The 15,166-nt window shown below is 37.5% G+C and overlaps 1 protein-coding gene across 1 annotated transcript in view; it reads left to right on the top strand.

Moving 5' to 3' along the window:
* Nucleotides 1-14,900, top strand: part of elfn1a (extracellular leucine-rich repeat and fibronectin type III domain containing 1a) — a 77,458-nt gene extending 62,558 nt beyond the window's left edge. Inside the window, exon 3 of the mRNA XM_026164452.1 lies at nt 9,006-14,900. Coding sequence (XP_026020237.1) covers nt 9,342-11,714 — 2,373 coding nt within the window. The 5' untranslated portion in view covers nt 9,006-9,341 and the 3' untranslated portion in view covers nt 11,715-14,900. The remainder of the gene's footprint in view (nt 1-9,005) is intronic.
* Nucleotides 14,901-15,166: the final 266 nt, after the last annotated feature.

The raw sequence follows: 15,166 nt of genomic DNA, 5'->3' as shown, positions 1-15,166 counted from the left end.
TGGCTTATCATCTTTATAAGAGGTGTCACCCAAAGTGGAGCTTTTAGTTTGTAATGAGATTTTTTGCTCTCGTCTCAGCTTGAATCGTACTAGGTCATGAGCCTGCTGAAGGACTCTTGATACACTGAAGAACAATAGAGTGAGATATTGGGAATTTACAAGAGATGGCAGGGCAGTAAGTCATTTAAAGTTTTACAAAGTATGACACCTGTGTGGAATACCAAGTAGGAAGAGAGCTGAATGTAACTTTTGAATAGACCAAGAGGCAGTTAAAATTCAGGATGCCTGTGCATGTGTGTATAAGCCCAACCTTTGCACTTGAGGCTTTAATTAACCAAAAAAGGATATGTTATTTGACATTTACCACTAATGTATCATCAGCATTAATTGAAATCAACCAATACTTCTGCAATACTAATTATTCCAATGCTAATTTGGAGCTAATTAGCAGGGGCCAGTACTAATTGGCAGCTATAAGATTTTATGTCTGATTTAATTTCAGGAAAACATAAACAATTCTAGGATGCTAAGACAGGAGACATGAATTGTGTTCATTCAGCTTTTTCTGGCTTGTCTTTCTCTTTCTTCTTCTTGGTTTTTATTTAAATCTCTTTTTTTTTCATTTTTACATTATTTTTTTCCACTCTCACTATGTGACAGTAAGCTTTTTTCTTTTTATTATTATAAGGTTATGACCTTACGATATAAAGTGCCTTGAGGAAACTGTTGTTGTGATTTTGTGCACATAAATAAAACAGAATGTAATTGAACTGAATTTTAAATACCTATTAGAATAAGTCTTAGTTTTTATTGTTGTCATTCTAGCTTAATCAATGGAAGTAATACAATTTTTACTATATTTCAGTTTAAGTTTCAACACATGCATGAGGAGAAAATCTAAAATGTCCACACACTACATTTAGAAATAATAGTGCAGAACACAATGCAGGATACCGATGATTCTACCCATGGCAACCTTGCTATACCTCAAACAATCTAAACTGAGCACATGCATATATAAATATGTTTTCTTTAAACAAATATCTGCATATAAATATTCAGAATATGTAGGCAAAGACAACATTTTAATTAAAAGCAGCTTTCTGGTTTCCATTTTTAATCTTATTGCAGTTCAAGTAGTATTTAACAGTGATGTTTGAGCGAAAGAGTAAATGCAGTCTGGAAACCACTGGTGTGACAAAAATTTAGCTTTATATTCATCACTTAAATAATGACTGGCAAAGAGTCAAAGTTCCTACCAAGATAACAGAATAGTTTTACTGCTGCCTAGCCAGTAGGTTTCCAGATTGATGGGTACATCAGTCTCCCCTTCTAGAACTGCCATTCTGATTGGCTAAAGTGAAGGTGCATTTGTGATTGTGATCATCAAACTTGTCCCTATTAAATATAAAACATGTATAGTATTGTTAGAGCTATTCAGATGAGTCTGAAACAACACTCCAACGCTGATAATATCCACATGTAATCCCAATACATCTAATGTAAACTATGTGATTAAAAAAACCTCAATTAACCAGGGAGGTCAAACAGAAAACACATCTACTCTTCTTAAATTACTTATTTTCATACTGTATAACTCTTACCAGTACATACTAGTAGTGCTACAGATAAATATTGTTTGGCCTTTTTGTGCAAGTAAAAGAAAAATGTAATTGCCAGGCAATGATGTCATAATATATATACAGTGGTCCCTCGCTATAACGTGGTTCACCTTTCGCGGTCTCGCTGTTTCGCAATTTTTTGGGGTGCAATTTTGCATGCTTTTTTTTTTTTCTTAAAGCGCATTGTGTCAATGCACTCATAAATCATCGATCACTAGCAGTGTGATTCTGAAGTGCCGTACTGTATGTTTGTAAGTTTTCTCCCCAACAAACACAACAATGTCGACGAAACGTTTTGCAGCCTCAAAGGCAACCGCGGGTGCTTTTGATTCTATAATACTGGACTTGTTTTTCTACAAAGGTTTGAACTCTGAGAGTGTTTAAACAAGAGAGAAAAGTGTGAAAGTGTTTGTGCCTCTCTGAGAAAAGTGTATAAAGAGTGTAGTGAGGGGTTTTACATCCTTAAAACAGGGGTGTCAAACTCCAGGGCTCGAGGGCCGGTGTCCTGCAGGTTTTAGATATCAGCCTGGATCAACACACCTGAATCACATGATTAGTTCATTACCAGTCCTCTGGAGAACTTCAAGACATGTTGAGGAGACAATTTAGCCATTTAAATCAGCTGTGCTGGATCAAGGACACATCTAAAACCTGCAGGACACCAGCTTTCGAGGCCTGGAGTTCGACACTTGTGCCTTAAAACATCTATAATAATTGTAAAAATTAAAGTTGGCTACTTCGTGGATTTCACATATCACGGGTTATTTTTAGAACGTAAACCCCCGCGATAAATGAGGGACCACTGTAGATATATATTATCTATCTATTGATAGATTCCTGCATTTAATATAAGTGACTGAGATGAGGTTACAGAGGTCATTGCAATGCAACCATTGCAATGGGTACACTGGAGCCTTTAGATGTACCTTGGTAGTTTGGTTGCTAAACTCCTGATGATCTTTTATTATCTTGGTCCAGCTACAGTGCTGTATCAGTTCAGTTTGCTTATCAAACATGGAATTTTTTCACATTATCTTTTTTTTTTTACCACCAAAGGAGGTCATATGGAACTTTTAACAGTATTCAACAAAGGCAGAAATATCAGCTCTTTTTTCCAGGCAATAATCTCAAAGTAATCAATGTATGAGTTAAATATCCTCTCATATAACCTAAAATATATAAGCTCTCACTGCGTCTAAGCAATTCAAAAGCCCAGTAAAATGTAATGGTTCCCTTCCCCAAGAGAAGTAGTTCCATTTTAATTCAATTGATTTTGCACTTGTGGTTTCCCGTTGCCACATTTTTCAGTCCCACCAAGATGGTCCCTGCATTTTGAATAACATCAAATAAAAGGCAATCATTGGTATGGATGAGGAGGGCCCTCCGAGACTGGGGCACCTTCACCATGACAAAGACCAAATAGGAAATAAAAGGCGAAACAAGAACAAGTGGGGCCCACAAACTCTAAAACCAGATAATTTGATAGCATCCTTTTGTAGAAACCTGGACAATGAAAAGAAAAATGTTTGTTTAGCATGCAGAGGGAAATTGTTTGGACAGACACAGCGGCAAACAGAAGGGGACTGACAGACAGAGATAGCCAGAGTGGGTGGTGAGGTGTTTGTGGGTTTGCATACAATAAAATGTTTGTGGGGAGAGTGGTGAACTATTTTCAAGAATTGTTTTGTCCATGTGACTTTCAGACGCTTTTGTCAAAGTTTGCCTTGAAGCACTGACTCTTGTGGAAGAGAAGCACTGCTTAGGCTCTATGTTAGAGATGAGAGAGAGTCCAGCTCCATTGCAGCTCCAGCTACTTCAATCCTCTCAACATTTTACCTGTTGCGGCATCTACCTGGATAACTTTACAGACACATTCCTTTTCTTAGATTTAGTTGTTTTATAGGCCACCAAAAATCACAGGCTAGGTCCCCATCTGTCTATATGTACAGCAGCTTTTGTATTGTCATATTTTGTAACCTTTTTCATGAAAAAGGAGCCAACATTTACAGAGTAGAAGTGAGGATGCAGCGAGCAACTGGAACAGAAATTTACAAAGCTGTGTTTGAATCATTCTTCAAAACCAGGGTTTCAATAGGTTATCCACAGAAGAGGAAAAGAAAAAGAAAAGCTTTCATTACCCAGTGCATAAAGCCTAAATGGAAAAGAGACTGTGGAATGGCTGCCTGTGTCTGATAGGGGAATATACTCAGCTCTGATGCCTTGGGTGTTCTGGCCTGCTGCACTCAGGGCTAGCACTGGACCATACAGATTGCTGCCATTATGGAAAGTGGGTCTGTGGTGGCAAATAGACCTAAGCACTCACAAAGCAACGTACACTGCTGTAGAGATCTGAATATACAGTATGGAGTGATTTGCATGAAACTAAAGCTCAAAAAATTAATTTTAATGTAGCTTACTTTGTTTATCCCTTAACAACTTGACACCTCAGGCTTTGATTTTATTGCCATATGTTTTGGATACATTGGGATACAAATAAGTAAAATATTATGCAATATTTAAATGCAAAATCCATGTTTTATTAACTAAAAGTTGCAGTATTAACTATCAGTATAAGGCCATGGTTGTGTTTACCCTTACAAGGGGAACAAGCATGGCTCTAATTTGTGCACTGGTTTCAGTGGTGAGGCAGTGACTCATTTGGAGGCTCGTCTAATTGAGTCATGGCGGATAAACAAAACACAAGTAATGCATTCTAAAGGAAATTTAAAGCTAAACTTCAATTTAGAGTCTAAAATAATCTAACACCAATGCCATGCTGTGAGCCAGTTTAGGTCAAGCTTGGTCTAATTCTCAGGGTATCAAATATCACAATTTTTGACAAAGCCATTGGCATCTCTGAGATATATACAACATGCCCTTCGGCGCTGGTTTCTTGACACCCTGGGCAGAGAAAGCAAAGACCCAAAAAGTCCCCATGAGGTGGCAGGTATGATAACGTTGGCATAAAATCACACAGATGTCAACTAGGTGACAGAAGCTTATGCCCTGTGTGGGAGGGCTTGTTTTTGTGCCTTGTTTTTCTTTCTTTCGTTCTTTCTTTTTAATATACACTTTCTTTTTTACCCACTCTTTGGTTAGGTTGATGGATGAAAAAACTTGGCCATTTTTAGGAAAAGGCCACAAAGTAGGAGAAAATTACCAATGGCTGCACTGTTAACCAAGCATGCTAGAAAATCCTACCAAATAATACCCAGTGCATTCTCCTAGCAGTCCTGACCAAGAGTCTGTATGTCACAAGTTGGTTCCTAGATCAGATGAGCTCCATGTCTGCCATAGTGGATCAAGAAATAAAAATACAGCCTTTCCTTAGAAAATCACCAGATATTCTGCAGAGCTGTATTTTTCATATTCATTTCATGGAACATTTGATTTGGAACCTCTTTCCTCCCAGGGGTTTTCAGTGTTCTTTTCTTCAATGCTCCTCTGCCACTGCTCTTTTGTCATCATGAAGGTGGTTTTGTAATGGCAGCCTTTGGCATTCTGTTCCAGTGTCCTCCACCACAGCATTTATTTCTGCTCTTTATCTGCACTTGAATAGCTGAGTAGTGCTTTTACTTGATTATCTTAGCCTCATTGCAGATAATTGCTTAGTACTGTGTGAACCAAGGAGAACTGTAATTGAAAACTGTTTCTCTGCACCTAAATTGCCCTTCATTTGTGTTGCAAAACGATGTCTTTTGTTGCATTTTTGAATAAAATTTGAGCCATTTGCTTTTAAGTGATTATAAGGACAGATTTGCGGACATAACTTGAAAGATCAATAAATAGAACTCAATTGTGAAACAGCATAAAATCCTCAAACTGCCTGACACTAAACAAAATATTATGAGAGGTAATTCAAAGCCCTGTTTCCATATATACAGTAAACATCTTGCTGTGCTCTGCATCTACACATTTGGTCGAGCAATAATGTCGTGGAAATGCTGAACTGACAATGAAAACATACTAGCTTTGTACCTGGCGATTTTATCAACTATAAAAGGAAAAACAGGCTAATGTGTATATTTAAAATTACATATAATCTCATCCTCTAGGCCACAGATATCAAAGCCATGTTATTGTCTGGGCAACATGCTGCCCACTTTGATCGTAAGTCGGCCACTGTAAAGTTTAACCACACTTTTATTTCCTTGGATATATTAATATAACATAAAATAAAATAAAAATAAAAATAAACACAGTTCCAACATTATGTTCCAGTTTTTTAATAAATTTGCTATATTACATTTATAAAATCTTTGGTATTTTGGTATTTCTGGTAGCTCATTGGGCAAATGGGTTGTAATTATAACGCAGGAACTTTTTGTTAATTCACAGAAAACTGTTTTTTGGGACCTGTTTTGAAGAAAAAAAAATCTATATTAGATAGTGAAAAAAACAACATTTGCTTCTTTCATTTAATTGTTTATGAATTACTTAATTACTTTGGTGTAGTATGAATGGTCATGGAGGAGGCCTGTAGAAAATGTATGCCCCCATTCACATTTTCCAAACTTGTCCAGTGGCCGGATTGGAATCCATGCCAAGCTGATTCTAGTCCCCAGGCCTTATGTTTGACACCTCCGTGCTAAACCAACTTAAATCAGTTTTAAATATACAAAGCCCTGGGTAACAGTACTAATGTCCAATGTCAGTTTATCAGTATGCTGTGTATTTTCAATTTTTGAAATAATTCAGAGCTGGAACAGATGAAAACATGCAGAAAAATCATTCTGTAATATATGAGCTTCAATTGTGGAATTTCAACCATGGGCACTGTACAGTACTACACTCACCAGAACAAGAAGGTTTTGGCCAGGTCTGATTACATCTGTGTGTTCTCCTGGTAGTCCAGCTTCCACCCACAGACATCCATGTTAGGTTAATAGGTGATTCTAACTTGGCTATAGCTGTGGATGTGAGAGTGTGTGCTTGTCTTGTCTTCCTGTGATGGACAGGCAACCTGTCCAGAGTGTGCCTTTCCACTCACTCAAAGTCAGCTGGGATAGGCCGCAGCCCCTGTACAATTCTAAGTTTGATAAGCGTAAAGAAAATGGATGGATGAATGACGTTTCTTAACCTTAACCAGACCCAAGACAACACATCTTTCTCTATCACCATGTTACATAACCCTACCACACAGTCCTCAGGAAAAATGAATCTCCATCACCCACTCCAACTTACTTACATACTTGCATACAGTAAAATCACGGCTTTTCCTTCCCTTGAAAGACTAAACAAAAAAATATACTAAACATAATTTGGCAACACTTACATTCACACAAATTAATTCACAAAGCAAATTAGCAGCAAGTAAAAGTCATTACAGGCAGACAGTTATTCAATTGAGACATGAGGATGTACGCTAACTGAATGGTAAGCCATCATTTACACTCCTGCCATTATTATGACCTAAAGTATTTGCCTCACAACACATGGTTATTGATGCTCATCCTATTAAAAGACAAAAAGGAAAACAGATTAGGGATTACTATTTAGTGTAGACAGGAGCACCATCGGGGAGGGCAGGAGGAGCACAGGCCACCCGGCCAGACATTTCCAAAACTGGAAATTATGTTTTTTGGTGTGCCACCCAAGACTTTTAGTCGCCCTCATCTTTTTTAAAGAAAAAATTCTGGAGGCACCCCTGAGTGTAGAGTGTATGATAAGCAAAACTACAAATAGTGTGACTGTAATGTGATAAACCTACACAAAGGTCAAATTACAGCATGAATGGTCTTTAAATCCACAGTGGCATGTGTGGTTTCAAGTTGAAGTATATTCTTTCTGCCATAAACTGTCACATCTACTTGAGTGTGGTGTGTAGAGCCATGTCCTCTAACACACAAAAGCACATTCTCACTCCAGGTGACCCCTAATTCCCCACAATAAGCAAACTTGAGAAGATTTTTGTAGTTTATATTTTGGTTGTAGTATCTGCATAATTAAAGTCCAGTTAGTTTTCTCACAATATAATTCGTGTTAACTACGCTATACAATAAAATGATATTGAAGTTCGGCGTAAATAATTAGAAAGGCTAGTAACTACATAATTAACTGTGTTCAAATTAATATAGAAATTGCCCATTATAGGTTCGACTGATTAAAATGCATAAACAGTTGGCTTTAACAAGTAGACAGATGAAATCCTTTCTCTCACATTAGAACAGTTAATAAATTTGGTTTCCACAAAAACATCATTTAGACAGCAATTAGGTACAAATATGGCCACACTGCAAGTTAAAATTGATCCAGGAAATTGTTTTAATGACATGCTATTATAGGTGATTGAGGTTTTCCCCACCACTGTATACCTGCGCGGCAGACATTTTTTTTATTTCTTTGTTAGCAGTAGGAAATCGACCCTTGAGCAATTAAACACTGTAATGGAGTCTGTAATACTGAGTCGTGATGTAACAGAATATGACTGTGCTCTGGAATGGAACTGAATGTATTACTACAATTTGTTGCAAAGCTATGAAATTTTCAAAGAGAAAATAATACACTCAGTATTTAATTATTTTTATTATTTTATCATTGAAAAGTTGTGTATATAAGCTATAAAACCCTCTTGATATGTTTACCATATGTCGGGGTTTTGGAGGAACAGCACTACTATGTTATCTAACAACTAGATATTTGTGTACAATGACAAAATAGGATCAAGTGCTTTTTTTAAACTTTACTTTTTAACTTTATTAAAAAAAATATGACTCAAAATGTTCAGTAAAATCTCAGAAATCTAAGAGCAGAATAAAGTTATCTTAACCCAAATTCTGGAATAAGATATGTTACCATAAAGTCTTCAACAGTGAAATAGTATCAACTGTACAAAGAGTAAAAACAGCGATCAAAAGAGATATTACAAAGAAAAATGATGAGTCTGTATAAAAACAAAAAACTTGCAGAATTAAAAGTGAGAGTTGCTGCTCACTTTCCCGTTCCCTCACGCAAAAGATTTTAATTGAATTTTAACACTATGGTAATCACACCTGCTACATGATTTCCCTCTTTCCTCCAAAATAATCCAGCGCTCAGAAAGGTTTTAATTTATTCATGAAGGTTTTCAGAGAGAAAAACTAAATACATGATGCAAATTGTCATTTTGCATGGTGCTGTATAATTGATTTAATGCAGCTTCTTAACATTGGCCTCCCTCAGTTGCATCTGACAGGCCTCAGGTTAATGGTGTGAAAACAGGGACACTGCTTCCCCCAACCTGTCAAATGGTAATTGGTCAACAGTCTTCTTTAATAGCAGGCTGCCATAGGCAACAGCAAACACTTCTTAAATGGTGTACAAAATAATTGGTGAGGAATAAACAAGGAGGGCTTGAGTAAGTGTACTTAATGTCAACTGTGTGTCCCTTTCTGTATTTTACAGGTTATTCATCCATGCACACCAGAGAGGCTAAGGATGCAGGAAACTGGCAGAAACAACAAGATGAGACCATTTAATGATGGTACCCACTAAGGAAAAAAGCACAAGCCAAGTTGAGGTGCTGGATGCTCTTTTAAGTGTTGCCACAAGTTCACTGCAGGCAAGCCTCAATCTGAAAGCAGATTTTTCTAATTAATACATGGCGATAACATCCAGCATCACACATCTATCAATGAAGAGGAGGCAAATAAAAGGATTGTCTCTGGCCCTGAGATTAGCTGAACAGCTGTACTGAAACGGCAGCGGTATCACACCCCTTTGATTCTTTTGGCCCTGCACATGACTCTCAAAGAAGCACCAATGGCCTGCAGCTTAGGCATGGTGATGAGTGCCTTGTTTTGGTCTGTAGCCATTGTATATTTGACTCATATTGGCAGAGTCAGTGGAGACTGCTGGTTAATTGAGGGTGAAAAGGGCTTTGTATGGCTCGCAATTTGTAGTCAAAACCAGCCACCTTATGAGGCCATCCCACAGCATATCAACAGCACCATTGTGGACCTTCGTCTGAATGAAAACAAAATCAAAAGTATCCACTATTCTGCCCTTAGCCGCTTTGCCAACTTGACCTACCTGAACCTGACCAAGAATGAAATCTCCTACATAGAAGACGGGGCCTTTTCTGCTCAGTTTAACTTGCAAGTCCTTCAAATGGGCTTCAACAAGTTGCGGAACTTGACAGAGGGGATCCTCAGGGGTTTAGGAAAGCTGCAGTACCTCTACCTCCAGGCAAACCTGATTGAGACTGTGACACCTAATGCCTTTTGGGAATGCCCCAACTTAGAGAATATTGACCTCTCCATGAACCGAATCCAGCAGTTAGATGGGTCTACGTTTGCCAGTTTAACTAAACTCACCACCTGTGAGTTGTACACAAACCCCTTCAACTGCTCATGTGAATTACTTGGTTTTGTCAAATGGCTCTCAGTTTTCCCAAACAGAACAAATGAACGAATGGTTTGCGACTCCCCACCCGGGGTCTCCGGTTATAGCTTACTGAGCCAGATTCCTAACAATCCAAACTATCGAAATGCACTGTACATGCTTACCAAAGTGTGCACTGATGAATATGTAACACCATTTATAACTGTGCCCATTGAGTCAACAACACTACCACCAGACTCAACGCTTTGTGGAGTGGAAGACTGTCCATCAGGCACAGAACCAGAAGACACTACCATCAGTACACCTGAAAATGATGTTCAGGGAACTCCTCTGATGGAAGTGAAGCAAGTAACACACACAGGTGCTATCATCACAGTTCAGATTCCTCATCCCTATAAGAAGATGTACATCTTGGTTCTTTATAACAACAGTTTTTTCACAGACATTCAAAACCTAAAAGATATAAAAGAGGACATTGAATTAAAAAACCTTAAACCCCACACCAACTACACATATTGTGTTGCTTCAATACGCAATTCTCTTAGACACAACCACACATGTCTGACAGTCTCTACTGGCCATCGAAATGGAAAGGGCGTAAATGTGAAAGAACCGACTCCTACTCACTACGTTATGACAATTTTGGGCTGCCTATTCAGCATGGTTATATTTCTTGGAGTTGTGTACTATTGCTTGCGAAGAAAGCGCCAACAAGATGAAAAGCACAAAAAATCAGGAAGTTTAAAGAAAAACATAATGGAACTTAAATATGGACAAGAGCTTGAGGGTGGGACTATATCTCGAATGTCGCAGAAGCAGTTGTTGGCAGGAGAGAGCATGGCACGTATGCCATACTTACCATCTGCAAGTGAAATGGAGCAGTACAAATTTCAAGAGATAAGTGATACTCCTAAGATGATGAAAGGAAATTACATGGAGGTGCGAAGTGTGGATCACCATGACCGCCGGGAGTGTGATATGGGAATGGCTGGGAATAGTCAAGGATCAGTGGCAGAAATTTCCACAATTGCAAAAGAGGTGGATAAAGTCAATCAGATAATAAACAACTGCATAGATGCGTTAAAGTCAGAATCCACCTCTTTTCAAGGAGTGAAATCTGGAGCAGTATCCACTGCAGAGCCCCAGCTTGTACTAATATCAGAACACCCACAGAATAAATCTGGCCTTCTGTCTCCAGTGTATAAGGATAGCTACCACCACTCTCTGCAGAGACATCGGTCTTCTGATGTCTCTCCAAAGAGGCCCAGTACAGCCACGGGAGGGCCCATGAGAAGCCCCAGGCCTTATCGTTCTGAATCCAAGTATATAGAGAAAACTTCTCCAACAGGAGAGACCATCCTCACTGTAACACCTGCTGCTGCCATCCTGAGGGCCGAGGCAGAAAAGATCCGTCAGTACAGTGCCCACCGACACTCCTATCCCGATGCTCAGATAGAGGAGCTCGAAGGACCTGACAGCCACAAGTCCTCCATGTTGGAGCCTCTTACTCACTCCCGCTCCAGAGACTTAACATATTCACAGATGTCCTCTCAGTACCACAATCTAAGCTATTCCTCCAGTCCTGAATACTACTGCAAACCTTCACATAGCATCTGGGAGCGTTTCAAACTCCACCGGAAACGGCATAAAGATGAGGAGTACATGGCTGCAGGGCATGCACTGCGTAAGAAAGTCCAGTTTGCAAAGGATGAGGACCTCCATGATATTTTAGACTACTGGAAAGGCGTATCATCCCAACAAAAATCGTAACCTATCTAGTTTTTTTTTTTTTAGTGGACTACACATTGCAGAAATGACACAACCACCTCATCTGACAACTGAATCAGTGGATACTTCCATAATAGAATTAACTTCTCACTCACACGTACCACATTCTCTTTCGACTGTGAAGAAAATGGGGTTAAGATTCTTTCAATTTGTCTTATTATGTAAAGCATTCATGGGAAAAATTATATTGCAAATAAATAATATATATGTTAAAATGGATAATAGGTTTTTTGGGTATCGCATGGCCAAGTCCTGTGACAGTGGATTTGCTGTTGTGTAATATGAAACTATTATAAGAAGATATGTCTACTGAAACCTCAGTATTTTTTGAAGAACTGTTCAGACCCTCAATTTGAACTTTTTTTTCTTCCCTCCTTGCATATATTTAATTCAAAACTATGTACAGATTTGACTTTCTATATTTGCAGTGTTTTCTGTGTAAATGGAAAAGTGTTAGTGGATGAATCAGGTTTAACAAATGGAGCGCTGATCATTCAGATGATCTTGTCTATAAAAAACCGCAAGCCCCACTTTAAACCCATGAGATCATTTATCATTTTATCATTATCAATGCCTGATTTCTGTTTTTGTTTTTTTGTTTTGTTTTGTTTTGTTTCTATGAAGGCTTTTACATCTTTTACATGATTCAAATGGATTAAGTACCCTGACTCACTTAGTATCTTGAAAGACTTCAAAAGTGCATACTTTAGTGATGTTCTCTTAGTTTCACGAACCACCATTTGTAACTTTAGTACCAAAGTAAAAAAAAAAAAAAAAAGGCTGAAATGTTTACAATATTTCTTCATGGCCTGGGGATCATAACATGCAGTGGGTCCATGAAGATTTTGCTTTTTCTGTCTTATCAGTTACTTCTTCAAAAGAGAAACATTGGGAAATCACAATATCTACACACAGGATGTGGTGTCCAAGCCTACTATTAATCACTAAAATTTCAAAGGGAAGACGGCTATACTTTGTCACCTGTCATTTAGGTACATGGACAGATGTTGTGCCCTGCAGGAGAGCCCGATGGATGAATGTAACAGATATGTATTTTGATCTGTCTATGGCAGCTTTTTATGTATATTTTCAAGGAAATATTTATTTAATGTTATAAACTACGGTGTTTTTGTTTTTCCTTTGCTTCAATATTTCTTCCAGTGTATTATATTGCATAATGTCTGATCCAATAAATGGAGGAAAGTAGTTGGTTTTTCAGATGGGCCGTGTTGCTTGCTGAGAGGTTTCATTTTATTTTTTATCTGCTAGGCTATTAAATCTTTTTGTATATTATGAAAGCTTCATACCAGGCAAATATCAACAGCTAGAGTGAAATTTGAGAATGTGAAACTGAATCCTCTGACTTACTGGCTGTGAATTTGTATATTTTGAGTTTTTTTTTAAATACATATAATACTTAACACTTTTTTCTTTCTAAGTTGTTTATATAAATCATTCCAAACAGGCTCATGTTGATTTATCACATATTTATCAATAATTAGTTGCTTCTCTCTTGCTCATTTTGAAGAAGGGCAATGATGTATCTTCAATGTAGGATTTGGGTTTATTAAAGAATTTGTGGTAACATTTTACATCATTTACTCTATAGTCATGATTTCAAAGTGTTCTCATCGCTGTCAATTTAAGGAAACAAGGAAAACTGCTTATCCAAGTAGAGGTAGTTTTATTTTCAATTATCTCTTTGCATGTGTTCACTCGTCCAATGGATTTTTTTTCTTGCAAAATGCAAATTAATGTACATTTTCCATCCATCCAAGTTTTATATGAAAATTAAAAGTCAGTTAATCGGAATAAAAACAGTTGATGGACAGTCTAGTACTGAAGATGCAGAAGAAGAAAATGTAGTGAGATCAAGTACCTGAAAGAGTCATTGGTCAAACTTCAAATGAAAAAAAGCAATGTGGAAGTAATTTCCATTTATGTAAATATAACATCTTGATTTGCTTTTTGCATTATTTTGAGAGACATAAAGTCTCCTCATTGCTTCACACAGATCAGATCTGTTCACTTGATACATATGTGACACTAAGCCTGTCTCCACCGCACTTGGTGCACGTTTTGTTTTCACTGATTTACAAATCCATCCTCCTTAGCCAAGCGCAAAAGCCTTTACACTTAACAGATCAAATTACAACCAGTTGGTTATCTTTTTCTGGGTACGAATCCAACCCTATTGCAACAATCCGAGTTAGATAAAAGAGGCTGTAGTCCTCAGATGGCTGATGACGCATCACCTAAAATATGGTCAGAATTTTCCTCTGTGGGAGCAGGAAACACATTTCTTGTCAGGTGTCTCCTTGCTGCTGTTTCTAAAAAAACACCACATGCATTTCTTAGTAGCGTACAAATGCAAGCACTTCAAATGCAAATGAATATTAAACAGTAGATGATCAATGAATTAAAACATGAAAGAATGGCAGACATATGCTGTTATGTATGAATTTTGTATTAAGGCGAGAATTGAGAGTCTACAATCTGACAATAGCGCTAACCCGAGGAAAGACAATTGTCTGGTGAAAAATGTTTTCATCAGCTCTTTCTTTTCATCCAACACTGAGTGTGTAAGTGTAACTGCAGGCATTTATTACCCTATTTATATTTTTTCTGTCATAATTCTGTGTCCATTCCATCTAAGTGTGTCATGAAGCTGTTTTTATTCATTAATGTGAAATGAAGCATTCATGAGCCTGATGTGAATGTCTTATATAAGCACCTTGTAAAGTGTTAACTGGGTTGTCTGACTTAATACTTCAACCGCCTTAAGATTTTGGGATACTGTATGTGTACAAGAGTAAACTTCCTTTTGTTTTATTTCCAATGTTGATACTGTCGTTAAGTCTCCATTTGTTATTTTTTATAAAAAGCATTTCAGTATCTCATGAGAGCTGTCAGGTTTCTTGTTCATTTAGCTATTTAGCAACCTGTTTTTATACTGCATATTGTAGCACTTCTGTGTCTAATAAGAGTTTTAAGTGTTGAGAAAACCTTTAGAAAGATCAACAGTTGTTGTCCAAGTGCATCAAAACAAACAAGAGCACAAAATGTGGTTTTTTTATTTTATTTCTTAATACTATGTTATCTGCTTTCAGACAAAGTACTGTGAAATAAAGTTAAGGGTGCACATGCAGTGTACACTCAGCATCTTTATTATATGCTGTCATATCAGAATTGCTCCATGTAAGTATTGTACTATAAATTAATGCAACTGGCTTATATAAGTAACCTAAGGGGTAACTGTTTGAAATTGGGTATAACTTCCCATTTAACTTGTGCTATAAGAAATGGTTACCCAAGATTTTATGCCATGATGACTAACTCTGTATACATAAACTGCCTGATGCAGGTTATACTCACGATAATAGATCAGCTTGACCTACTGAACAATCGAGTCAAACGGCATTACCATCTCTTGG

The sequence above is a fragment of the Astatotilapia calliptera genome, chromosome 4 (assembly GCF_900246225.1).
Source record: "Astatotilapia calliptera chromosome 4, fAstCal1.2, whole genome shotgun sequence".
NCBI lineage: Eukaryota > Metazoa > Chordata > Actinopteri > Cichliformes > Cichlidae > Astatotilapia > Astatotilapia calliptera.
The sequence above is the reverse complement of the archived record's forward strand: the minus strand, read 5'-3'. Positions and strand labels throughout refer to the sequence as shown.